The sequence below is a fragment of the Oenanthe melanoleuca genome, chromosome 25, assembly GCF_029582105.1.
Source record: "Oenanthe melanoleuca isolate GR-GAL-2019-014 chromosome 25, OMel1.0, whole genome shotgun sequence".
Classification (NCBI taxonomy): domain Eukaryota; kingdom Metazoa; phylum Chordata; class Aves; order Passeriformes; family Muscicapidae; genus Oenanthe; species Oenanthe melanoleuca.
The window spans coordinates 253,888-279,108 of NC_079358.1; the positions used below are offsets into that span (position 1 = coordinate 253,888).

Sequence of the window (25,221 nt, forward strand, 5' to 3'; positions counted from 1 at the left end):
ACAACTCCACCACCCCCCAAACACCCAGTGCTAACAGCAGGAAGGCCAAGCCCAGAGCTCCCCTCAGCAGCCCAGATGGCTGTTTCTGCAGCTCTGACACAACTCAGTGCCTCCCTCCCCACCACAGGTCTGCACCTTTGATGTTAACGATGCTTTTTTCTTTTGCTGCTTGAGCTTCTGCTGCGCTGGCTGGGGACTTGAGGACTGGTTGTCCGAGGAGCCTGGGGACATCTGGGGAACAGGATTGGTTTTGCTGGGCAGGGGGGAGGATGGGGGTGCTGTTGTGGTTGTTGAAGCAGTCACCACAGGCTGCTTCTCCTGCATGAACACTTCTATCATGGTTGAAGTTGATGTAAAGCCCTGGCGCTTGGTGAAAGGACTATGCACGGAAGAGTCTGTTGGATTCTTGAGATCTATGGGACAAGACAGGTGAGTTAGCAGGGTTTGTTTCCTTAAAAATAAATCAAATTATGACACTTATCAAGAAAAATAAATCCTTTTCCTCTATGTTTCACCCTGAAGCCTGTTAGAGAGCAGAGAACTTAAGCATCTCTGCTCCCAGCCTCACACTCTCACCACCATCAATGCCAAGCCTTTTTAAGCCCTTCTCCCTTCAGTTGCCTCCACCACCCCTACAGGACAAAGCCAGCTTGTGTGGCAGAAATCCTCCATTCTCCAAGAAAAGCTGGACTCCAGAGTCCCTCGTGGAGACACTGCATGTCAGAGTCCTGCAGGCCACTTCCTTCCCATCTCTGTTAATACTCCTGCATTCCACTGCCTCCTCCTTCCCCTGCAGGGACTAGGTATTTCCAAGCAACATCACTGCTTGTGCTGCCTACCCTCAGGTCTTTGCACCACCTTCCTCCTCTGACTAAGCCTTTCCACAGTTTATTCAAAATCAACTCCTATTCTCTGTGACTGTCTTCTGAGGCTTCTTGTCTGAGAAGATCAGAAGCTGCCAACACTGACTGTCACTAGGACAGGACTCAATTTTTCTTCAGCTTAGATTTGAACCAGAGCCATTTTTCTGTAAAAAGCACACGCTGAAGGAAATTACACTAGCACTCAACTACAGCAAAACTCAGCTTCTCATCTGAAAAGAGTCTCTCAATCCCTGTTTATTCCTTCATGCCAGCCCAGAGACAGAGCTACTTCTTGGCACTTAAAAGCAAACCCCCATAAAATTCCCTTAAAAAATATTAGTTCAGCAGGGAGAGGAGACTGACAAGACTTTGCAATTGGGAGCTGTTCTCCAGAGATGCCATTTCAGACCTTTTTCTGAAGCACAGCTTTACACTGGGAAGTAATTCTGTACAGTCTGAGAGGCTCAGGAATGCCAGAACTCTGGCCCTGAAACTGTCTGCAATCACAGAGTCAACTTTCCCAAGTATAAAAGGAACAGGGAGAAACTCACACACACTATTACATTTTAATTTTTCCTGCTCAGCTGAATTGGTTGGAATTTGTGAACAGACTCTCTGCTGAACCCCTCCCACTGCTGCTCACAGCATCCTCTGCAGCTCTGGAGAACACCTTCTCTCTCCGGGGAGCGCGCTGCGTTTCCTTACCGTACTGCACCAGAGACGAGCTCTGTGTGCTGGATCCCATGTCCCAGGAAGCAGCAGTGGTGCTCCCAGCAGGCTGGGTGTGCTGAGCTGCCAGCTGAGCCAGTGCCTGGGCTGTCTTGAACTGCTCCAGGAACTGTGACCCTGTAGTACTGCTGCCTTTGGCCTCCCCGACATCTCCAAAGCCTTTCCCCAACATGCTCACCTGCAATTTCAGCAAGGAGATAAAGTCAATATTTTCCCTGGCTTGGAACTTGGCTCAGAGGACAGGCACATCTCTGAACATAAGCCCAGATGCACTGTACCCTGCTGCTTCTCACTGGGTCCCCCAGCTCAACACTCTTGAGCTCCAAACACACACACACTGCTGGCAGGAAGGGCTGGTGTTCCCTTCCCAGCCCCCATGCTCATCTCTTGCCCAACCCATGCCATGGTACAGTGTCACACAGGGTTACACAGCAAGTTGACAGGAACTTAAAAAATATACTACATGATCCTCATGCATTCAGTTGCACTAAAAGAAACACCAGGAGATCTTGGCTTCATAGTTAATGTGGTTTTGAAAATCTTTCCTGAACTATTTCACCATTAAGTAAACAATTTTTATTTCTTTTTGCTGAAGTTACAAAGCAGCATCTGCCCAGGTCTATGCACATCCCTGCCTCAATGTCTCCTTCCTTCTCCTGTCAGTGGACCAGTTCCCTTTCTAAAATTGTTGGAATTGCAAGCCCTGGACCAAAAGAGCTTTTCCTTTCCTTTAAGCTGGAATGAAGCATGTATTGCAAATCTGACAAGGGCAGCAGGGGAGGAATTATGACAATTATTTCAAATTGAGCAATGAACTTCAGGCCACTGCTTTTAAAGCAGACAAGCAAATTATTTGGCTCTACCACCCTAAGCAGAGCACATGGGCTGTATTTCCTGTATCACCCAAACAGAACAACAGGGGATGAGCAACCTCAGCCAAACACCCACAGGCAGAGAGCAGCATTTCCTTACCATGCTGTGGTGAGAGAAGGAGTTTCCAGAGGCAGGTTGGGATAGAGCACTCTGCTTAGAATTGCTGAACACCAGTGGCTGTGCCAAGGAAGGAGTCTGGGATGACTCCAGGTTTGCTGACTCATTTTCCATAGAAGAGGGTGTCTTTCCTAGCAGGACTGCAAGATCAATTCTGGGTAGACAAAGACCCACTGAGGTTACCAGAAGCTCCTGCTTCCATTAGAACAGTACTCCCCCTCCAACCTCACAGCTCTTACTTTACAAATTGAAGGAATCTGCAGAACATTAACTTACAACTGCCAGTAGTAACCCCAGAAAGACTGACCAAGCACTGTCCTTGATTTTAAAACACATTTTACATTAATTTAAAACAGAAAAATGCCCCCAAACCTGAAGAACCAGCAACAGACCCTAGGAAAATTCTAATCCAGAATCAGAATCCAAAAAACTTCTAAGGCAACTCTTCCATTGAAATCCACCCCATCTCATTCAGGGCTGCTGCATTTTAGCCAGCTAGTAAGGCTTAGTTGAAGATAGCAAATTGTTCTGAGACTCATGTGGTGCTACTTTTCCCAGGTAAACAGCATCACCAAGGGCTCTCACCTTTGTCCAGCTGTGATTGTCACATTCTCAGCAGGCAGAGGCACGGAAGACACATTAGAGGCTGTGAAGATCTTTGTCTCTGACAGCTGAAAGATAAAAAAGGAAAATGGAATCCAAAAGTGTAAACAGCACCTCATAACAGTCCCTATGATGCAAAGCACATAAATGTTTGAAACAAACAGCCACAGAAAAACTCAAGAAATTCAATTGCTTAGACAAACTTCTCTAGCATTTGGCTTCCATCACAATCAGCTTCTATTTCATTTGTTTCTTCTCAGGCAAGCCACAAATCACCTGCCAGTGGAACAAAAAAACCTCTCAAATCCTTCCACAAATTTCCCATAGTCCACAAATCCCCTAGGGCTGCTCTAGGACTTTGGGCTGCTGCTCGCAGTCAATGGCATGCAGCACAGACCTGCAAAAGTCACTGCACAGGTAAGTGCAAGCACTGGTAGTGAAGTCAAAGAGAAACTCTGGATCCATAGCTAAGCTTCCAATGATCTGGGCTCATTTGGATGATCTGACCAACATGGAAGGGAAAACAACATTGCTCAAAAACTGAGGGGGTTAGTGATGACCTGTGATACAGCCTGAAACTATCTGAACATGAACAGTTTCTACTCCAGACTGAGGAGCTGCTACAAACTGAACTGCCAGAGTTTAAAAAGTAAATCCAAAACTCCTGGGAGCATCTCACACACACCAAAGGTAAGAAAGGCTCTCAGAAGCTCCCTCTAGCAGAGACCTGAATGAACAAAGAAAAGCTGCTCATATCTCCAAACACAGCAGTAGTGCTTCCCCCAGGTGGTGCCTAGGAAAAAAACACTTCCCATGCTTGCCCATTCTGTTGGCTGAGCCAAAATGAGCACACAAAACTAACAATCACGCTAAAATCTCCCATCTGCAAGAACAGAAGTCCTTCCTTGATTTGGAGAGGGACTGAAGCCCATTTCAGACAAAACTTATAGACAGGCATTAACACGAAGTGCTAACCATATCCACTTTTTCCTAAAGGAGACATCAGGTACAGAACACAAGGTGCTGAGACACACCAAAGAGCACATCAGAAGGTAAAGTCAAGAGCTCCTTTTCCATCCACATCACAAGGACCAGCAGAAGCACATGATGTGCATGAAACTATGAAACTGCTGTTGGTGTGATCAAAGGCAAACCTTTCCCAACTGCCACTCCCCCAGAGGAGCAGAGCAAGAGTCCTGTGTGGAGTCAGGCCAGTTTTTGTAAGAATTCCATCTGCAGTTACACAAAATGAGAGGACCAGCCTCAGAGTCCCAGGAGATCCCTTCCTGACAAGCTCTATAACACATCCACTAGAAGATGCAACAATTCTTTATTCATCATAGCTCCTGGGGCTGGCAGCCTGCCTGGGGTTCTGCCCACAGTTTGGGGAGCATGGGCTGTGAGCTCCCCTGGCAGCTCTGTGTGTACAGATAGGACAGCAGCCTGATGGCAAATGCACAGAGGGGATGGGTTCAGAAAATGCTTACATCTTCATTCCAGTCCTCCGTGCCCCATTCTTCTGTGGCTGCCCTCCAGGCACCTGCAAGGACAACAACAGGTACAGAAGTTATGCATGCATCAAAGCTCCACCTCCCAACAGCTGGGGCAGCACTGGGGAGCTTTGCAGGCAGCCAGGAGGATTTCTCTTTGCCAATCAGACAAGTTAAAGCAGTCAATCCAACCCACGCCTTACTCAAGGTTCTGATGGGATCACCTCTGCCTTGGTGGCACAGGCTGGCATGAAAAGGAGGGACTGCCAGGTTGGCAGGCAGGGCAGTGCACACCCTCCCAACGCCCAAAAGGGGAGCTGAGCTCCACAAGGAAGCCCCAACATCATCCCCAGCCTCCTTGTGCCATTTTCCTGGCTTTCCCTTGTCCTGCAGTAGCTGTAGGTTTGTGCACCTGCAAGCAGTCAGTGTTACCCCAGCAGCCTGGACAGAGCACCTCCCTCATGGGCTTCCTGCCAGCTCTGGCACAGGATCTCACCATCCAGGTAAACCTCAAGTTTCTACAAAACTTAAGGATAACTGAACCATTCCCATGATTCATCTTCCACCCCACAAAAAAAAAACAAAAAAAAAAACAAAAACAAATGTCTTGAAACCTCAGTGCTCTAGAACCTCCTGTGCTCAGGCAAATGGGATTCAGAAAAAAAATTATGGGACTAAGCAATTCCTGCATTTTCTGTGACCAGTTTCAGAGATATGCTCAAAGTGTGCAGCTTGAAGTACCAGGAGAAAAAGCAGGAAACCTCAGCTGCAATCCAACACAGTGCAATTTAGGCGAGCAAAAATTTACCAGAAAATAAGAGTTTTGCCTGTCTGCCTTTTCAACTTGTTCCAATCCTCATTTCCATCAGTTTAATCTTTGTACTTTGAATATTCTGTAGCAGTTTCAGACTCCATTTAACAATTAAAATTTGGATTGGGAAGAGAGCAGGAGCTTTCACATCCCAAAAAACCTCAGAACATAAAGCCAGTCCCTTTTTGTGCAGCTTGTTTTCAGTCCACACAAACCAGATCAAGAAAATCTGAGAGCACCAACAGGGTTAATCACTTAAAGACACTTACTGGATGGAACAAGTTGGTATCAGCATAAAACAAAGCAAGGAAGGGGAACATTCTGAGCTCTTCTGCAGGACACAGATCTCCCCATATAGACTTCACTTGTGTATTTAAACAACCACTTGTCTAGACTTGAGGGATCTAGTGCATAAGCATCAGTCAATTATTCTTTTTTCATTGCTTTTTTGTCTTGCTTGATGAGTTGAGCCAATTCAAGAAGTCCCCCAAGATTTACTTTTTTATATATTCAAGTTTGAAATATGGGTATTAATACAACAACACTTGCCAGAGTGCCAGGAGTCTTAAGGCACATACCCCTTCCCTTCCTCCACAGCCAGAACCATCAACACATTCAATGCAAAACACATATGCACTTTAGAAACCTAAATTCCCACAATCCTTAGAATTTTGGTGCCCTCACAGCAGTAGCAGGAAGGCTGCTTTCCAAATTTTCATGGATCTGAAAGATCCTTCTAGCCCAAGCCTCACCCAAGAGGTGAAGTGAGAGCTGGATGTACCTGCAGCTGGCCCAGAGAGCAGGAAGACAGAGAGAGATGCCCCAAGAAGAGTTTGTGCATGCAGGAACTGTAGCATGGGGCTCTTAAGTCTTGTTTGTTTGGGGAAAATAAGAAGAAAAGGAAAGCAGCACTAGAAGCAGAAGGAAAGCCTGCAGATGAAGAACAGCCATTGACAGGGCTTTCCCAGCAAGTCCATTCCTCAAATACCAGACACTGACTCAGCATGGCTCCAGCTCCCCACACACAAAGGGGCAGATGGAGAATCCAAGACCTGTGATGCATTCACCAGGAACACTCCAGAAAGCTCCCAACTAACACAGCACAGGAAGGCTTTTTAAAGAAACCGACTGTATCGCTCTCCATTCCAGCTGTTCTGAAGGGGAGAGCTGTAACACAGCAATACCCTGAGCCTTCTAACACCATTTCAAAGGTGGTCTTCTGAACAGCAAGCCTTCCTCTCTGCTTTCAGAAAGCCCTTCAAAAAGCTGCTGGTCTTTAACCTCCTCAAACCAAGGAAAAGAGGAAAAAGTAAAATTATACCAACAACATGTGTAAATATGAATATGATTAAAGAAAAAAAAAATCTCATTGTGTCTCCAGGTTTTTCTAATCCCTCCCAAGATACACCCTCTCTTCATTTTAAACAGGGAGATAACTACCCAGCTTGCTGCTCCCACAGCCCAGCAGTCTGCTGCCTCCCAAAGACTGGATACAGGCTGCCACCCTGCACTAGGAAGGCAGCAGACCCAAAGGCCCCACTCTGCACCTCGAAGGAATGTTAATCCAAACAAAGCCAAAGGGCAGCAAAATCACAATGGCAGTGCTGGAGCAGATGGCCTTGTACTGCCTGTGGAAGTTAAAGATTAACCCTGAGGTGAGAACCAGGAAATGCTCCAACACAGCAGAAGCACTCCATGTCTGTCTGCCTGCTTCTGAGCCCTTGCCCAAGAGACTCCTCAGTCCCAACACTTCTCCTGCCCTGACCTTCAAGAGTCAAGTGGCAAGTTCTTCTGGAAGGTCCCTTAGCCTCAACTTCAAAACCTCAGGTTAGATGGAGGAGACAGTCAAACAGGATGTCCTTATTATGGACACCAATGGAATTTTCTGGAGGAAAGGCAAACTGCATCATCTCATGGACATCCCTTGGCCTCATAAGGACAACAGGATACAAGCAGGAAATAAAGTAGCCAGGCACTGAGCAGCTTTGCCATCAAGCATCCCTGTCACCTCAAAATCCACCACCTTCTTCAACTGTAGGGAAGTGAAGAGCAGCAGCCAGGCAGCCTGAGCATGCTGGAGCAGCCCCTGGGAACTGCTCACCCAGCAGCAGCCATAAGCAGAGACAAAGCAAGGAGAGCTCAGCCAGACCAGCTGCCCTTGCAGCAGTGGTATGACCCTAAGCAGGAACAGCAGGGAGGGCAGCAGAATGGCATGGGGACAACAGCAAGTCACAGCTTTTGGGTTGTGAGAAAAGGGAACATGACTGAGCTGCCTCACACTTCCTGCCCTCGGGTGGGACACTCTGTCACCAGCACTGTGGACACAGAGCTGCTCTGGGCACTGAGAAGCAATGGCTGAAGTTAAAATTTGCACAGTCCACAGGAATTGGTGTTAGCCTCTCCCAATTTACATTCAAGGTGTCAGGTTAGTAAAAGCACAGTCAGAACAAATGCCAAATAATAATTAAAATTAACAAATTAAAAGAGAGAAGAATGACATATCCACAGATATTTCAGATTTTTTAAAAAGCTATGAAGTAAAGGTATCCGGGGCAGTTAGTGCACCTGGATGTATCGTACCAGGAGCAGTGTCAAATTTTCGGGGATAATTTGACCCCTCACCCCCAATGAAATCAAGTCCTGAAACAAAAAAAAAAGAAAAGAAAGACAAACGGTGAAATTTTGACTTGAAGCATAGCTGAGTTTCACTGCCCCCATGTACCTGTGGATATTATTAATTTCAAGAGATGCCTGTGGCTACTAAACTGGAAACAAATCAACCACACACAACACAGGTGACCAGTGGTGTTGCACAAACTTCACAGCTGTGTTGTAGTACTAGAGTAAATCTGAGTTGTTTGTCAGAAAAATCTTCCATTCCCCCTAACCACACTCTAACCCACAAATTCCACAAAACACCAACACAGGAAAAAGAAAACCATTCACACAGAAGCCTGTTCCCACTAGACAGTTAAACTTCCAGCACACAGAGCTTGTCCACTCCCATCCTTTTTCTGAGGAGGCAAGCACATCCACTGCCCCAAACACAACCCCCCACTCTACTCCCTCTGGTATTTAAAGCCCCTTCTCAGCTGCCAAGGAGATGATCACCCTGTCTGCTGGTTTCCACAACAGCTGTTTTTCTAAAGGAAAAAAAAAACTCAACAAAATCCAAAAAACCCCCATGAAAACACAAACAAACTCTCTCCCCGACACCAAAACTATGAAGTGAAAGGTATCCCAGTTAATGGGACTCTAATTCTCTCTTTCCAAATTTATCAGCAAAACCAAAAAGTATGGAAGTGGCCTGAAGCACCATTAACACAGGTGTGGATGCTTCTTATACCCAAGATATGCTATTTACATTTAAATTCCCAGTAATCGTGGAAAAATAGGACTTTGCAGTGGTGCAAGACTGCTCCATAAAAACGACAAAACCATCAATGAGCCCTGCCTGACCCCCATCCATGGTTACTTACAGTCAAGGACTGTGACTATCCCATTCTCACACTGCAAAATCTGAGTTCACCTGTGTCTCAATATTGTGCACATGTGAAATAAAACCCAGAGCACCAGTTTCCCAATGCAGGAAAATGTGCAGAGGCAGTGGGGTGCTCAGAATCACCCAGCAAACACATTTGCTTCAAACATGGAAGGAAGCAGAATTGCCTTCAGCTTGCTTCTGTACTGAAGTCCCATCCCACCATGGCTTGAGCAAGATGACCATGAAAGAAAGAATGCTCCCAGTATGAAAATAAAGAGCAATACATCTGACTTTAAGTAATTCTCTAGAGGATGCACCAAACACTGGGAGATCTTGCTTATCACACCACAGTTTAAAAAAAAACACGTTTTCAAGCAGTAGCATGGTTTCTACAGGAAAACAAATAGAGGTGAGTGTTCCTGTGCCTCTATCAAGCAACAGCACCCACACGCTCACCCCAGAGCAATCATCCAGCGCCTGTTTCTAATGTGCAAAGTACCAGGGTCACTGAAATCCATCTCTGAACCAGCAACCTGCTCCTCCATCCCTGAGCCTAAGACCTGCCTTGAATGTCCTGATGGCAACTGGATGGATGCAAAATCCACTCTCACTCAACACAAACCAGCACACACACACACACGTGAGGACACTCTCGCTCAACACAAACCAGCACACACACATGTGAGGACACTCACTCGTGCCATCATCTGGCTCAAAGCTCCCAGTGTTGTTCCACGTGTTGTTGTTGCTATTCCCATAGTTCTCATCCGTGCTGGCCGGCTCAGCATAGTCAGCTGGGTTGAAAGTTCTGCAAGAAATATGAGGGTGGAAATGCTCACTCTGTCAAAGCATTTGGAAAGCAATTGATTTTATTCCAACCATAACACATCCCAAGACAGTTCCCTCAGCAAAGAGGTGCTTGAGCTACACCAACCATCCCAAATTTAAGTTACTGTGATGCAGTTTGGGCCTTATTAAAAAAAAAAAAAAAAAAATTTTTAAAAAAGAAAAATGGCAACAGATACGACTGACACAAACAGTACCACTCATGCACAGACTTTTATTTTTGCTATGTTTGTGTCAGTGAAACTTACCCCATGCCTTGGGCAGAAAATCTTCCCCCTCGCCGTCCAGAGCCACCTGTAAAACACACACACATGCACTGCTGTCCCTTGGCTCTACATCACTGGGAAAAGAAACACTTGAACAACATACAGAGTTCTGATGTCCAGAATACGAAAGTGGAGAGGATCCTCCTGGCTTGATGGGATTGCCAGCAACATCTTTCGATGTATGGGAGGGACCTCAGCTGGCTGGCAGCATGATTAGCAATGCATCATTCCAGGCTCAGATGAGGTTTCCAGCTGGCACAAACCATAAGTACTGGACCCCAGGTTCTGATTTCTGCAGTATGTGACCTCAGCAACAAATCCTAAGCAGTAGATTTTGGGGTAAAATTAATTTCTGCCTCAAGTATTTAAAGTCAGAGCCAGTGGTGGTGCTCAGATACATGTGCAAGAATGATGAGGATGCAGGTAGTGCTGCTAACAAGCCATTGGCCCACCTGCTAAAACAGTCAATCTTGAGGTTTTTAACTTCCCACCTCCGTAATAAAGCATGTTTTTCTAACTCCATGGATGTGATGCAAAAACTAGGTGCTATTTCTAGCATCTTTAAGATGAGAAAGCAACATGTAGGCACTAAAAGTAAACATGAGAACAGAAAAATCAAGTGCATCTTTTCAGTTTGGCAATTCCTCACATAAAAGAGGCTTTGAAACCTCATGGGATTTAGATACACTTCTGTAATTCTTTTCCTCCCACCCCCTGGGGACCTCACATCCCGTGTGTACCTCGGCCTCGGCCACGTCCCCGCCTCCCTCTTTCTGTGCCTCTTCCAGAAGATCCTCCACTCTTACCACCATCTAGTCCATTCTCCTGGCCCCGAACTGGAAGACAGAACAATGCAAAGACAATTTCAAGATTCATCCTGCTTTAGCAGGGATCTAGACCACATCTCAAACCCCAAAATGCAGTGGCTGTGTGCAGGACCACATCACCACATGCTCCCTGAAGTTTTGATTTAAGATAATGGCAAAGCGAGGGCACAAAGAATGATCTCAGGGGAGCATTAAACAGATCCACACATGCACATGGGTGATTTTCCTCCCAGGAAAAGCTCTGCTGCCAGCTGCTATGCAGCAGAGTGCTGCAGTGAGGGTGTGGGTTATCAAAGGGCAGGTCCATACACTCTCTTCCACGGGTGGCACCTCGCCCTCGCCGGGGCAGCCCGCCACGTCGCCGGCTGAAATCCCGCTCCCGCTCCCGGCTCTCTTTGCTCTCCTCACTGGCTTCCGTCTGCCCGCTCTCCTTCTGTCCTGAGACACCTTTCTTCTTCCCAACCATCTCCCAGGAATGCTGAGGGTTTGCAGAGGGGAAAGAAATGATCACAGTTAGATCAACAGAAGGTGCACATACACAAAGATTCAAGCATGCTACAGAGAATGTAACAGGGGCCTCCACAAAAATCAAATTTTTAAGGAGCCTATCAGTCTGCATACAGCACATCATCTTCCTTTGAGCCAAGCTCTCCTACAGCTAACTGGCATGCAGTTTGAGGTAACAGGAGATAAATTATTCTATTTCTGAAAAGATCTACTAAAATTCTTCAGTAGAGAGGTCATGATACTTCTAGAATTAAAAGCATGGATAAATTTACCTTGCTTAAGGAAAAAAAAGCCTGCCATTTCACACAGGTCACCAGGAGCTCAGAATAACCCAGGTAAACATTCCACAGTGATCTGCAGTCAACATTTGGGGTAAGTTCTTTCTGCAGATGCAAAGTTATTAACAAAACCTCTCCTCTAAGTACCATCTCAGATGGAGAAAAGCATCACAGAATTTAACCAACAGGCAAGTTCAACTGCAAAATGTTAACTATGACTCCAGCTCACTGCTGTGGGCCTGCACCCATGTATTTTCTGACAGTTGCAATGTTGTCATACTCAAACTGATGCTGCACACCGTTAGAACAATTAAAAATAGTCTTAAGCTACTGACAATCACCAGGTTTTGAATAGCAGTACACAGGGACAGTGACAAAAAACCCAACAACATGGTGCCACAAACTGCCATCAAATCCAAGGCTTCCAAAGTCTGTCTCCATAGGTATCTGGCTCAGAAATAAACTTTAAAATTACAGTATTCAAATAAACATTTTTAAAGTAACTGTTTGGGTTTTTTTAACTAAATCTAATCTGATGCTAAGATCATACCTGCTCCTTTACTGTTTGAAATACAGTACATTACCAGTAACTAGCTCAGCAGGTAAGCTGTCTTCAGCACCAGAGCACCCAAACAATTAACAGGTCTGTTTCTTATAAGAAAATCCCCTTTCTGCAAAAACTGGATCCAGGCCAGAAGCAGCTCCAAGGCACTTGACCAGGGAGTGCAGGGGCTGCCTGTGCTCAGAGATGCTGTGACTGCAAGACCACCAGGCTGGATCAGAGGCAGCCCAGCACCTCCTCTGCCAGCTCCTGCCTGCCTCTCCATGGCCCTGACCTGCAGGGCCTCATGCTGCCCATCCAAAAAAGGAGGTGCTGCTACACAGCACCAAGTGCTGCACACTGTCCTGGATGCTACTCATGAGCAATGTGCTTCTCCAGGCAAATAAACTGCTGTGATAGCAGGGGTTTGTTCTCTGACTAGAAGTCACTGATTACAGGAGATGTGGAGGAGAATACACTTGTGGCAGAGCTGTGCCTCAGGAATACATATTCCTATTATTCCCTTTTCTAAAAGGATTTTCCAAAAGCTATTTTATTCAGCTGTCAATGGAAAGGGCTTTCTAAAGACAAGGAGGAAAGCATAGCTGTGCTGTACAGAACCTGTCTGAAACCAAAGCAAGCAGAGAACCAGACACTGGGGAGTAGCTGCAATACACAAAACTGTGTCTGAAGTGTCCAGCTCATCCACATTCCCCCAGGGCTTATTACAGGAAGAAAAAAAGAGCTAAAGCATAATATTCTAAAATGATATTGACTCTCAACTCAGAGTTGAGTTGGCCCCACCCAAACTGGAGTGCCAGGACGATAAATCAGCAGTGGTTATCACATTTTAGGCTTTTTCTTGGGCTGCAACAGTACTTGCATCTCTGCTGTCTCTATCACAAAAGAAATTACATTCTGCATGCAGGTGCAAGCCTCCTCCTAAGCAAGCACTCTTGTTCTTGGGACTTCCCTGAGACAAGCATCTGCATGAGAAACAGCAGCCAAGCCCAATCCACAACAAACCGGGCCTCAAAACCATGGCATAGGCAGCAGCACAGAAGCCAGTCAGTGTATCACTGAGAAATTATTCTTTAGGGCCAGAGACACAAAACCCATGTTGTTCTGACAGAAAGGAACCACAGCTGACACACACCTGCCTTTCAATACAGGTCACTCAGTCCTGATGAGGAAAGGTAAGTTCCTTAACACTCACTTGGTGTGAAAGCACATGCAGATATCACTGTACTATTGTTGAACTGCTTAGATTCAAAAGTAATAGGAAGCAAATTACTTATGGCATTTTCTCCTCTATTCCCACAAGCCTAGGATCATTCTCACAGCCTGTGCAAGCCCACAGAGAGCAGTGCTCAGCAGCCAGGTCACAGTCACACTGTGCATGCTCCTGTGGAGCTAGTTACTAGTGGCACTCCTTATCCTGACACTACTGGATGCCTCACCTCCAAATCTGCAGTTACACTGAACTAGGCCTCACCAGATTTACAGGACCTATTCCTACCGTGTCCGGATTGCCCTCCAGCAGCACGTTGATGGCTCTGTTGACATCTCCATTGCAGTCATGCAGAGCAATCACACACTCATCCTGGTTCTTGCCTGTGATATCAATCAGCTGGAGAGAAGACACCACCATGGTCAGCATGTTCCACACCGAGATGGTACCAAAATCTCTATGGGTGTCTTAGGGCAAGTGAGTTGAATCCCAAACCAGAAACCCTTCAACAAAAAATTGAAGGGCTATGGAATCTCCCCAGCCTTCTCAGCTTAACTGTGTTTATGTGGCTTCCCACTGCCAGAGGGCAGGGTTATACAGGCTATTGAGGAGAAATTGTTTCCTGTGAGGATGGTGAGACCCTGGTACAGCTTACCCAGAGAAGCTGTGGCTGCCCCACCCCTGGAAGTGTTCAGGTCAGATTGGACAAAGCTTGGACAACTCAGGATAGTGGAAAATACCACCCTAGCACAGGGGTGGAACTGGATACCCTTTAACATCCCTACTGACTCAAACCATGCTGTGATACAACTTTATGAAGCCAGTCCAAGGAAATTCAGGGAGCAGCCAGGTGTGTCCCTCCCGCACCTCCCAGTATTCACAGTACTCCCAATACCAATCTCGCCTTCTTGTCAGAGTTCACCATCATTTTCCATTTTCCACACTCACTTGTTTCACCTTCTCCTCAAAGTCAGCATCGTTGTGGTCCGAAATCATCTGTGCAAGTCGAATCTGTTCTGCAGTAGCCTAAAGAAATCAGAGAGAGACAGAGCACATCATCAGAGTGGTGCATTTCCAAACCATCCTCCAAAGGCCATTCTGCTAAGGCAAGCTCTCTGGAAACTCTGGAAAGGAATCAGTAGCAAAGAGAAGGCACAAACAAGGGTCAAAGAAGGAAAATTCCAGGGAGAAAGTGAGATGAAAAAAGGAGCAAGAAGAGAAGTCTGGAAGAAAGGGATATACTGTTGAATGGCCTCATAGCACCGGATGAGCAGCAGCCACCCAAACCACATCTGGCTTCTCAGGCACCTGCATTCATTAAAGTGTGTGAGGAACGGACAAATGGAAGTAAACCCAAATCTCAGCAGCAGTTGGAGACAGAGGTGGAAACGCCAGCAGCTGCCCAGTTCACCTGGCTGTGGCAGCAGCACCTGTGACACAAAGGGACCCTGTTAGCATGGACCAGGCAGCAGTGCCAGGTCCCCACCTGCAGGGTTGGCTCCAGGACGCCGGCCTTACCTGCGGCCGCTGCTTGTGCTGCGTCTGGCTCTGTGTCTGTGTCTGCTCCCAGCTCCCCCGGGCTCGGGTAGTGCCCACCGATGTCATCATTTACAGTATATACAAATAACAGTATTTACAAGGTAGAACTCTGTGGTGGGTCAGGGGAGAAGAGAGAAGGGACTGTTAGACACCAAAAACAAAAGGCAGTACCAAGACTGAGCAATCACAAAGACAACAAAGCCAGAATGGCTGCTGTAGGTCCCCACCCTCCCCTAAAACCACAGTCCCCCCACACAAAACAGCCACTTGTACTTCTTGGGGTTTCTCTCTGAATACCACGGCAGAGAGTGCCAAATGGAATATCACCAGCATCCAGGTGGGAGCAACCAGGCAACCAGGAGCCAAAGGAAAATCACAGACTGGTTTGGGGTGGAAGGAACCTTGAAGTTCATCCAGTTCCACCCCCGCTATGGCAGGGACACCTTCCACCAGCCCAGGTAGCTCCAGGCCCCATCCAACCTGGCCTTGGACACATCCAGAAGTGGGGCAGCCACAGCTTCTCTGGACCTCACCACCCTCACAGTAGAAAACCTCTTTCTCAGGTAATCTAGATTGACCCTCCTTCAGCTTGAAGCCATTCCACGGACAAAGAGTTGAACAGCTTCTTGTTGAAACATGTGTGAGTGGTCACAGACCTGCCATGAGCCCAAGCTGAGGCTGTAGCTATCAAATGGAGGAGGAAGGCTTGAAAAAAGCTTCAAAGCAACTTCACTTGGAGGACAGAGCATCTCAGAGCCTCAGACACATCAGCTAATTCCCCTTCTCCTGTCTTGCCTTTAAAGCAGGGCAGGAGAAGCAAAAATGCTCCAGCAATAAGTGGTGCTACAGGTCTGTGGAATTTTTGTTTTAAGGAAAACCTGCCCTGACAAAAGTGCCTACTTTTGCTTATTTAAATTATTCCCTCAAACTGGAAAAACCAAGTTTTTCTTAGTATTCTTGATTAAAAACATACCAAAAAAGCGAACAAGATATCTACAAGGAATAACAGCCAGTAACACTGTTAGATAACACTGCTTGAGGCAAAAAATCCCAAAAAGAGTTTGAGTGTCCAAAGCAAGCAGTTTTCTAACCTCACTGGGCCTCAGGGCAAGGGGTGATGGAAAGGGATTAGCACTGAGGTTTTACCCTCTCCAGGCAGAAAGAATGTGAGATATAAGACATCCCACAGCACTTATCAGGACTCCCACCTTCTGAGCCCCTGAAATTTCAATAATCATAGAAATCACATTCTGTGTTTCATTACTGAGACTGTAAAGCCTTCCCCCCAAAGCAGCTGCTGGGGCGACCTGCTGCTGCACCCCAGGCAGACACGAGGGCTGTGGGAAGGAGCCACAGACAGAGTGCAGAAGCAGGAAGAAAAGCTTAGCAAGAGAATCAGACCTGCAGGATCTGATCTGAAACACTGCTGTACACGAGCAGGGCAGCACACAGAAACATGGTGTGCCAGGCAGGGAAGCTCAGAAGCAGTGTTAGCAAACAGTGCAGGAAAAGCTGGAGAAACTCCTGCTGAAGTTCCCAAGTACTGGACTGGGTGAGAAATCCCTCCTGAGAGCAAGGAGGCCCTAACACTGCCTCTGCACTAGACATACATCCCCCACACTGCTCCCACCAGTGCCTTTCTCTGTAGACTAGTTCCTGTGCAATTGCACCTGCAGCACCCCACAAAACCTCCAAATTCCCCCCTTCACAGCCACCCATGCCTCATGGCAACTTAACACTACAGTTTTACAGCTATACAGTGCCAAGGTCCCTTATCAGGAAACAATCCAAGCTACCTGTGCAGCTACCAGGAGCCCCTGAGGTACAGGGGAAGAGCACCAAGCCAAGGCAGGGCAGAAAAAGCCTTCTATCCCCAGCCATCCCCTCTGCAGGCTCTGTTCCCATGGCATATATTTATTTTTGCTTTCTTCCAGTTCCAAGTTTCACACACGATTTGTTGTATTAAGCCAAGCTGGCAGCAGAACCACAGGCCCAGAGGGAAGTGATTCCAAGTGTTCACAGGAACCCAACCTGCAACTTCTCTGGGCTGCAGGTCCAGCAGACTGAGCCCAAACCTTGTGCAGTGCCCAGGCATTGTGCAGCAGCTGCCATGCTCCGCCCTGCCCAGCTGCATCACTGCCACTACTAACACAAGCATCTGTCCTTCAACGTGCAAAAATCCCCTAAGAAAAGTATCTAAAAAAAACCTCAGCCAGGCCCTGACTCTGCTGAGGCCATCAGGTGAGAGGGGTGTCCCCATGCAGATCCCACAGCAGCCTTGAGGAAAGAGGATTTGGCCACAGTTAACTTATTCCTCAATGGGGTAACTTGAGATCAGCTCACTGGCAGCACTGAGCTGCATTACCCCAATGCCAGTGCTGGCCCCACACTGCACGAGTTTCCCAGGTCAAAGCCATCCCAAAAGCATTTCACCTCTTCCCTCAAAAGAGCAAACCTGCACACATACACCCAGAGGTGAAAGAGCAGCTCCAGCCAAAGCAAGTGGTGCCCAGTCCACACTGGAGCACCAGCATTAAATGGAGCAGCGCTCACACCTCAGGCCAACAGCCCTGACTTGGACAGGGAAACTTGGGGAAAACAAGAAGTTTCACGGTTACAGGTTACAATACCCTCTGATCAAAAACACTGCATCAAATGAGACGTTTGCTGTTACCCCCTTTCCTTCTCAGACCACACCACTGCCTTCCCACCAGGCCTAAAGAGGAGAGTCTCAACTACACAAGTGAAGTGCAGAGACTCCAGAAAATGAGGGGATACAAAAATGTAACAAACTGTTCATTTTATTAGAAACGTCAAGTGAGTTACAGTTTCAGAATCAGGATCTGTAGGCCCCATGGCAGCGCCAGACCTGCTGGCTGCCATTTGCCCTGGCACATCCCAGTTTCAGTTTCCCTGATGTGTTAAATACAGAAAAACGGTATTTTCATCCCATTCCAACAAAGCTTAATTAACATGTGCAAAAACCTCCAAAGCCCCAAACGAAATGGCCAGAGAAGGTAAAGCTTTTCCTGCAACACGGGGCAGAAAGAGGACCCAAAAAGAGGATTATCAAGGCGAGAAGTTTCCCCCCAAAGCAAAGGCATGGTGGCCGCAAACCGAGTCATTCCGTGTAGGCAAAGCACGAGCTTTTCGGGAGATGCTCCCGGATATGCCGTCAGAGCCCCCGACTCGGGATCGGCGGGCAGCGCTTTGCTGGGGACACTCCCGGGCCGGAGGGCGCAAGCAGAACCTCCGGAGCGGGATGGAGCGACGCGGAGCAGGGCGGGGCTCCCCCAGGACCCCCGAGCCGCCGCTGCCCGGCGATTTCACGTGGGCAGCGGAAGCAGCCCCGCCGCGGCCCCGGGGCGCCGGCGAGGAGCGGCGGCAGCAGCGGGCCCGGCGGGGCGGGAGCGCGGCGCCCATTGTTACCGCCGGCAGCGGCGGGGACGGGCGGGCCCCGAGAGCGCGGCGGGGCCGGAGCCGCCCGACCCCGCGGCCCAATCCCCGGCACACAATGAGCCGAGGGAGCGGAGCGAACCGGAGGGCGCCGGCGGGAGCCCCCGCGGTGGCGCCAGGCCGGGCCCGCAAAGGAGAGGCGGGCGAGTTCGGGCGCTTCCGCCCTCATGGCCGCGGCCGCCATTTCACCCCCCCCTCCCCGCCCGCAACCGGCCCGCCCGCCTCACCTGCGGCGGCCGCGCGCTACGCCAGCCCCCGGCTACGGCCCGGCCCACTAGGCCGCGCGGGGCCCAGCGGCGGCGGCGGCGGGACTCAGAGCCGCCCCCGGGGCGCCGGCCGCGGCGGGGCCGGGCGGGCGGCGGGCGGCGAGGCCGGGCAGGGAGGGGACGGCGGCGGGGGCCGGTGGGGGCGGGTTCGGGGGCCGCGCGGTACCGGAGCCGCCGCCGCCGCCGCCGCAACTTTACCTGGGTCCGCCCGCACTGACAACTCCCCCGGCCCCGCCCCCGGCACGTGACCGCGCGGGGCGGGGCTGCCCGCGCCGAGCACGTGACGTACGCGGGGGCGCTGCGGCGGCCCCGTACGGATCACGTGATCGGGCTCCGCCGGTCACGTGGTGCGGGCGCAGGGCGGCTTTGTGGCCGCCATGTTGTGCGGCCCCGCTCCGGGCCGGGCATGGCGGGGGCCGGCAGTAACTGGCTCTCGGGGGTCAACGTGGTGCTGGTCATGGCTTACGGCAGCCTGGTGAGGGCCGGGGGGACGGGGCGGCACGGGCTGGCGTGTCTGTGCGGCCTGGACTGTCCGCGGAGCCCCCGCGAGGCCGATCTTGGCGCGTCCTCGGAGCTGGGCCCGAGGAGTCGATGAGGCTCCCGTGAGACATGTCCCGGACTGTCTCTGGGGAACTCCTCGGAGTCGGGCTCGGGGCCCTCACGGGGCTGGAGGGCTCCTGGGGCCGGTGGGGCAGGGAGAGGACGTGAGTGGCAGCCTCTGTAGGGATTGGCAGGGTGTGGGGCTGGCCTGAGTGTCCGTGGGGCTTTTAGCGGGCTGAGCAGCGCTCAGTGCTCAGCGGGGTTGGAGGGCTGGGCACAGGCTGGCTGTGAGACCTTCACCCCGCTGTGGCTCCACAGGTCTTTGTGCTGCTGTTCATCTTCGTGAAACGCCAGATCATGCGCTTTGCCATGAAGTCCCGCCGTGGCCCGCACGTGCCTGTGGGGCAGCACGCGCCCAAGGTGGGTATGCTGCATTCCCCACAGCCACGGGCCCGTCTGTCCAGCCTCAGAGTGGTGACAGGGAGGGTGCAGTTTATCTCGGGCCTGTTCTTGTTCTTTGGATCCCACAAAGTGAGCGGTCTGTAAATGTTTTTTTCCTGCTGTCCAGGATTTAAAGGAAGAGATTGACATTCGACTGTCAAGGGTGCAGGACATCAGGTATGAGCCACGGCTGCTGGCAGAGGATGACGGCCGGCTCCTGCAGCTGGAGACACCAGGTACTGTGCCAGAGGTACCATCCCCCTCTTGTTCCCCTGGGGACAAGTCACACCTCTGACTGCTTCTCTGGGTGTCCTGTCACCTGAGATCTTCTCCTGTTTTCCCTTTCCCCACTTCCCTCCACGGTTTGCAGAGATCTCAGTTTGTGTTTCCCTTTCCCAGGCTGCTATAACTACCTGTACCGGATGAAGGCACTGGATGCAATCAGGACATCAGGTGAGGAAGTCCAGGACAGGAGTGGAAGCAGAAGGGGGCAGAGAGACCCTGAATGAGGGTGCTAGAGCCCCGTGGGGAGGCTCCAGGTGCTCACTGGGGAGTAGCAGTCACTTCTGCTGCTGGTGGCTCGCCCCATGTGCTGGGGCAAATGGAGGCAGAAATCTGTCCATCCAGCGATTCCTGCCATAGGGATGAGCACAGACATTTTTACCTGTGCTTCAGCTGTTGTGCCTTTTTGCAGAAATCCCGTTTCAAGCAGAGGGCCGGTACCCCAAGTCTTTAATAGGGAAGAACTTCTGTGCCTACCTGCTGGAACTGCGGAACTCCAGCACCTCCTTGAAAGGCATCCGCAAAGCCTTGATTGACACCCTGCTGGACGGCTACGAGAGTGCCCGCTATGGCACTGGGGTGAGTGCTGGGCCACTGCTGACCCACAGGCATCCTGCCCTGCTGCTGGCACTGGGCTCACACCACAGCTTGGGCTGCACGTTCCATGGGCTCTTCTCTTTGTATCCAGGTCTTTGGGAAAATGGAATATCTGAAGTATGAGGAAGCTCTGAACGAACTGGCAAACATGTAAGTGTTGCTGCACAGATGTAGTGCTGGGTTCCTGGGCCCCAGCAGCCTGTAGGAAGATGGGAACAGAGATGGGTTCAGGGGCACAGCCATCATCTGAGAGAGGGGCTGTCTGTGCCCCTCTGTCCCTCTGGGTTCACTCCTTCCTTGCAGCCCATCTGTTACTGCAGTTTTGGGTTTGTTCCAGCGTCACAGTAGACATTACTGCTTGTCCCTGACCACTTTGAGTCAGGGACTTGCACAGAACCAGTGGCCTTAGGTGTCAAGACCTCAGTGAGTGCTGTTCATCACAAAGCAGATTTGCTTCATGTTGGACAGACAGATGCAGCTGAGCAGCTCCTCTGGGGTGGCAGCAGCAGTGATGGTGCTTCTTCTCTGCCCGCAGAACCAAGGCCCGGGGTGGCAGCAGCCAGCGGCAGCACCAGTCAGCAGTGAAAGACCTCACTCTGTCCCCTGAAATCTCCAGCCCCACCACCATCCAGGTCACCTACCTTCCTTCCAGCCAGAAGAGCAAACGTGCCAAACACTTCCTGGAGCTGAAGAGTTTCAAGGACAACTACAACACGCTGGAGAGCACCCTGTGAGCGTGCAGGGGCCTGGTGCAGTGGGTATGCTGGGCAGGTCTGGGCTTCAGCACTGACAGGAACCAGCTGCTCTCTCAGATCTCCCCTCACACCACGTTGGAGATCATCTCTCGGCAGGGGCTCCCTTCCAACTGCTGGAGTTTGGCCCTCACCAGGAGCCCATTTTGGAGCTGCTGAGCCCACGGGGATCAGCCCCACGGCCTTCTCTGCCACAGGCTTATAACACTCCAGGCTTTGAGTCTTGCACTGTCTTGGACCCTGTGAATAAACTCATGAGCTTGAGCTTATTTATAAAGACCTGGATCCCAGCCAGCGCTCCCCTCTACCCGTCCTTCCCTGCGGCAGCTGGCGGGAGCTGTTTGTCCGTCCTGTCCGTGTGGGTCTTGGGTACTGGAGCCACTTGTCTGTTTTTTTCCGAAGGGTGAACACTTCTCCCCATGATGTCATTGTTCCTGCTGTCAGCCCTTTGTGCCCAGCCTGCCTGGATGGGGTAGAAATAGTTTGGTGCCTGTTCTAGCACCGTGGCTAAGGTACCGCTTTGGGCTGAGGTTTTACTCGTTCTTCTGCAGCCGGGCATTTGGGGACATCTCGAGTGGACAAAGCAGTGTTAAATGTCCCATCTGTTCTGCCACGGGGGTGTTTGCTCCCACTCTCACCAGCGCCTCACATGCCAGCGTGTGCCCAGCTCCTGGGGCTGGAAGCTCGTGGCCCCACCTTGAGTCTGAGTTGTGTCAGGCTGAGGACAGCGCCGGCAGCTCGCCCGTCACTGGCGTGGGCGACACAGAGTGGAGGGTACAGACCTCGGCACTTTTTAATTACTGTTTAATAAAATGACAGTTTAGCTCAAGTAGGATGTGTGCCGCCGGACTCTGACTGCAGGGCCCCGTCCCTACCCCATCAGCAGGCTGCATCCCTCGGGAAGCTGCTACAGAGTAACCAGGAAGCCATTAATGGTAGGCAGGATGCTCCATTACTGCTATGGGAACTGAGATGCCATGACAGTAACTGGCACGCAGTTAGCAGTTACGGTAACCAGGGTGCCACCATTACAGTAACTGGGAGGCTGTTACCGTAACCAGGGTGCCGGTTACTGCCCAGGTATTCCATGAACGCCAAGCTATTCCATTAACACCCTGGCCATTGCAGAGTCCCCGTGGCACTGGCCATGGCAGTACCAAACAGCCAGAGCTCCTCACTGCAGCAGGAGATCAGACAGGGCAAGAGTTGGGAAGGTGGAAGCTGTCCTGGGAGCAGGTGGGTGGGGACAGTGGGCTGTGTGTGCCCAGGTTAAACCCCAGGCCACGCAAATGGGAATGCTGGCACAAGGCTCCTGGAGAAGCAGAGCCAGCAAAGCGCCCTGGGGGCTGAATCCCCCGTGCTGAGGATCTGTGGGCAATCAGGATCTCTGGCACAGGGCAGGCTGGGGAAAACATCTCTGCATCCCTGACATGCCCACTCTGTCTCAGTAGCTGCAGGCAGGAGGCCAGGGAGCACCCAAAGTGCTGGGCATCGTCCCTTGGGGTGCTGCAGTGCCTCATGGAGCCGCGGCTGAAGAGGCGTGTGGACTTGGAGCTGCACCTGGCGGGCAGGGAGCAGGCACTGGTGAGGCTGGGCAGGGGCTGGTACAGCTGGGGTCCCCAGGCCTCTGCTGCTGGGGTGGGTGCCCCCCTTGTCCTGCTCCATTACATCCTGGGGAGCAGTATCTCCCAGGGCTGATGAGCTGGGGGATGCAGGAGTTCAGCACAGCCCCCGTACCGGCAGATCCGCCGAGATGCCCTGTGCCAGCTTATCCTGGATGAGCACCTACAGCACCAGCAGGAGCTGCACCAGCAGGGAAAAGCCTTCTATGTGGAGCGGCTCTGAGTGCTCAGCCCAGTGTGTGGCACTGGCCTGGCACTGCCCAGCTCCTGACCGAGAGTAAAACACTTTGAGCAAAACAGGCTGCTGCATGTGAGGCATGGGACAGCCCAGGGCAGCCCTTCACAGATCCTGTGGCTGGGATCCAGACATGTCGCCTGCAACGCTGGGTGCCTGGGTCCTGCACGCTTCATCCTGCCCGTGGCTGCGCCAGGAGGTGGCAGCACAGCCAGCACGGCTCGCCAGGCTTGGGGCTCTGCGCCGGGTCCCTGCCCCAGCACAGCTCTGCTGTGCCGTGCCGTGTGCCACAGTGCTGCTGTCCGTGTGGCACAGCCCTGCAGCAGCAGGGAGAGAGGCCTGGGCTGGCTGCAATGCTCCCTGTCCCCACTTGCCGTCCAGGCACCCCAGGATCCCTGTGTGCTCCCCGGCTGGGAGGGCCCTGTGCCCCACCTCCCATCCCTTCTGCCTGTGCCCGACCTTGGTGTCTCCCAGCCCCAGGGCCCATCATGCTGCTCTGGCTCTGCTTATTGACAGGGCTGGGGGCTGCTGGGCCGGCGCCCCCCCCCACGGCCCTTCATTAGCTCGGCTGTCAGGCTGCATCACATCACCCCCTGCCACACACATGCCCCCGGCTCTGGCACTGCTGCTGCCACGTGTGTCCCCGCTGTCCCCACTGCCACCTCATTGTGTGGCCACCTCAGGAGGCTGAAGCCCCTGACCCCCAAGGCCAGGCTGTGTTCCTGTCCTTCCCATGGCACTCGGGATTCTGGCTGCCCCATGTCCTGTCCCATTGGTCCCCTAAAGCTTGCACCCCCACAAAGTCCCCAGTGCCATTCCCAAGGCTGATGTGTCCCACGGCAGCAAAGCAGTGCTGTGGTGTGGGGAGGCTGTGCTTCCAGCCCTCCATGGTATCCCGAGTGCCCTTGTCACTGGACACCACCACCCTGGTCCCAACAGCTACCTCAGCGTGGCTCGGGGTCCTGTCTCTGTCACCCAGCACCAGGGACATCCATCCTCAATGGATGCGGCAGGGTGACACAGCCCCTCCAACTGCTCCTTGGAAGAGATGCTCCCACGAGTTTCCGCAGCTCCCCCAAAGCGAGGGGATGTGAGGCACCACTCCCCTGTGTCAATGGGACTCGTCCTTGGGCAGGGTCATGTGCAGCCCCTCGGTGGCACAGGCCCGCAGGCCGGGGCTGGTCCCGCAGTATTGACAGCCCGCTAATGACAGGAGTGTGACCAGGGGCAGGAGCAGGCGGCGCGGGGCCATCGACCGCATCGACCGGCAGCGCTGGGCAGCAAGGGCGCGGGGGTCCGCGGAGGGGGCAGGGGACGTCAATGGGTGCTAATTAATGGGAACGAGGCCACGTGTGCAGGGCCAGGGCTGCCGCTGGCCACGTCCCCCTGCTCAGGGCAGTTATAAACGGCGCCCAGGCGACCCCCGAGCCAGAGCGCAGCGGAGTCCCCCGAGCCGGCCCAGGTAAGGTGGTGCTGGATGTGGGGTCCCCTTGGTCCCAGCGCTGCCTGCCATGACATGCTGCTCCATGGTACTGCATGTCACGGTGCGCCCTGACGTGCCAGCCAGGAGACCAAGCCCGCACTGCCCTGCTCCAGCTTCATCCCAGCCACAGGACGTCTCCTGCTCCAGCCCTGCATCCCGAGCAGCCCAGTACCGGCACAGGCGCCCAGCAGGCTCCAGGCACTGAGGTGAGGCTGGGCACTGCCTTGCAGTGCCTCGGGGGTTACACCTGGATACCACTCCCGCCCCAGCTCTCAGCGTGTTCTTTTCTTTCTCTTACAGGCAGCAGAGCTCCGGGTCTTCCCACCTCCACCTGCCCCTGTCTCTGTCTGATATGTTTGATATTAGGTTGTTTTATTGGAAAACCAACTAAATATCAAACATATTCTTACAGCGCCAGGGACACCCAGCACCGACTTGGCCAGATGCTGCCTGTGCCCTGCCTCAGGCCGGGGGGCCCTCTGCACCTGTCCTGCACCTTCTGCTGGTCCTCACTGCCACAATAAAACCTGTCTCCCCATCTC

At 51.6% G+C, this 25,221-nt stretch overlaps 3 protein-coding genes across 11 annotated transcripts in view; 2 read left to right on the forward strand and 1 right to left on the reverse strand.

Moving 5' to 3' along the window:
• UBAP2L (ubiquitin associated protein 2 like) overlaps positions 1 to 19,013 on the reverse strand; it is a 28,708-nt gene extending 9,695 nt beyond the window's left edge. For 2 of the 8 annotated variants that reach the window (XM_056510703.1, XM_056510700.1), the window contains exons 1-14: positions 18,926 to 18,981; positions 14,985 to 15,114; positions 14,415 to 14,492; positions 13,755 to 13,865; positions 11,219 to 11,387; positions 10,823 to 10,918; positions 10,065 to 10,110; positions 9,666 to 9,778; positions 8,067 to 8,126; positions 4,673 to 4,725; positions 3,168 to 3,253; positions 2,565 to 2,736; positions 1,569 to 1,770; positions 136 to 413 (exon numbers count right to left, since the gene is read on the reverse strand). In XM_056510703.1, the coding sequence (XP_056366678.1) occupies positions 136 to 413; positions 1,569 to 1,770; positions 2,565 to 2,736; positions 3,168 to 3,253; positions 4,673 to 4,725; positions 8,067 to 8,126; positions 9,666 to 9,778; positions 10,065 to 10,110; positions 10,823 to 10,918; positions 11,219 to 11,387; positions 13,755 to 13,865; positions 14,415 to 14,492; positions 14,985 to 15,074 (1,554 nt within the window). In that variant the 5' untranslated portion in view covers positions 15,075 to 15,114; positions 18,926 to 18,981. Of the gene's footprint in view, positions 1 to 135; positions 414 to 1,568; positions 1,771 to 2,564; positions 2,737 to 3,167; positions 3,254 to 4,672; positions 4,726 to 8,051; positions 8,127 to 9,665; positions 9,779 to 10,064; positions 10,111 to 10,822; positions 10,919 to 11,218; positions 11,388 to 13,754; positions 13,866 to 14,414; positions 14,493 to 14,984; positions 15,168 to 18,688; positions 18,860 to 18,925 lie in introns of those variants that run through there. The other 6 variants (XM_056510702.1, XM_056510698.1, XM_056510705.1 and 3 more) reach the window with 4 other exon arrangements.
• On the forward strand, positions 18,979 to 22,168 carry C25H1orf43 (chromosome 25 C1orf43 homolog). The gene is made up of 7 exons (XM_056510734.1): positions 18,979 to 19,202; positions 19,586 to 19,687; positions 19,836 to 19,944; positions 20,108 to 20,161; positions 20,403 to 20,569; positions 20,679 to 20,737; positions 21,123 to 22,168. The coding sequence occupies exons 1-7, from the start codon at positions 19,134 to 19,136 to the stop codon at positions 21,319 to 21,321; spliced, it is 759 nt and encodes a 252-aa protein (XP_056366709.1). The 5' UTR covers positions 18,979 to 19,133; the 3' UTR covers positions 21,322 to 22,168.
• Positions 22,169 to 22,366: 198 nt separating this feature from the next.
• CFAP141 (cilia and flagella associated protein 141) lies at positions 22,367 to 23,254 on the forward strand. Of its 2 annotated transcripts, none has more exons than XM_056510735.1 (3): positions 22,367 to 22,575; positions 22,788 to 22,923; positions 23,083 to 23,254. In XM_056510735.1, exons 1-3 carry the CDS (start codon positions 22,487 to 22,489, stop codon positions 23,182 to 23,184), a joined length of 327 nt encoding a protein of 108 aa, XP_056366710.1. In that variant the 5' UTR covers positions 22,367 to 22,486; the 3' UTR covers positions 23,185 to 23,254. The 2 variants fall into 2 exon arrangements, with proteins under 2 accessions (XP_056366710.1, XP_056366711.1); XM_056510736.1 differs by having other exon boundaries at positions 22,411 to 22,575; positions 22,791 to 22,923.
• Positions 23,255 to 25,221: the final 1,967 nt, after the last annotated feature.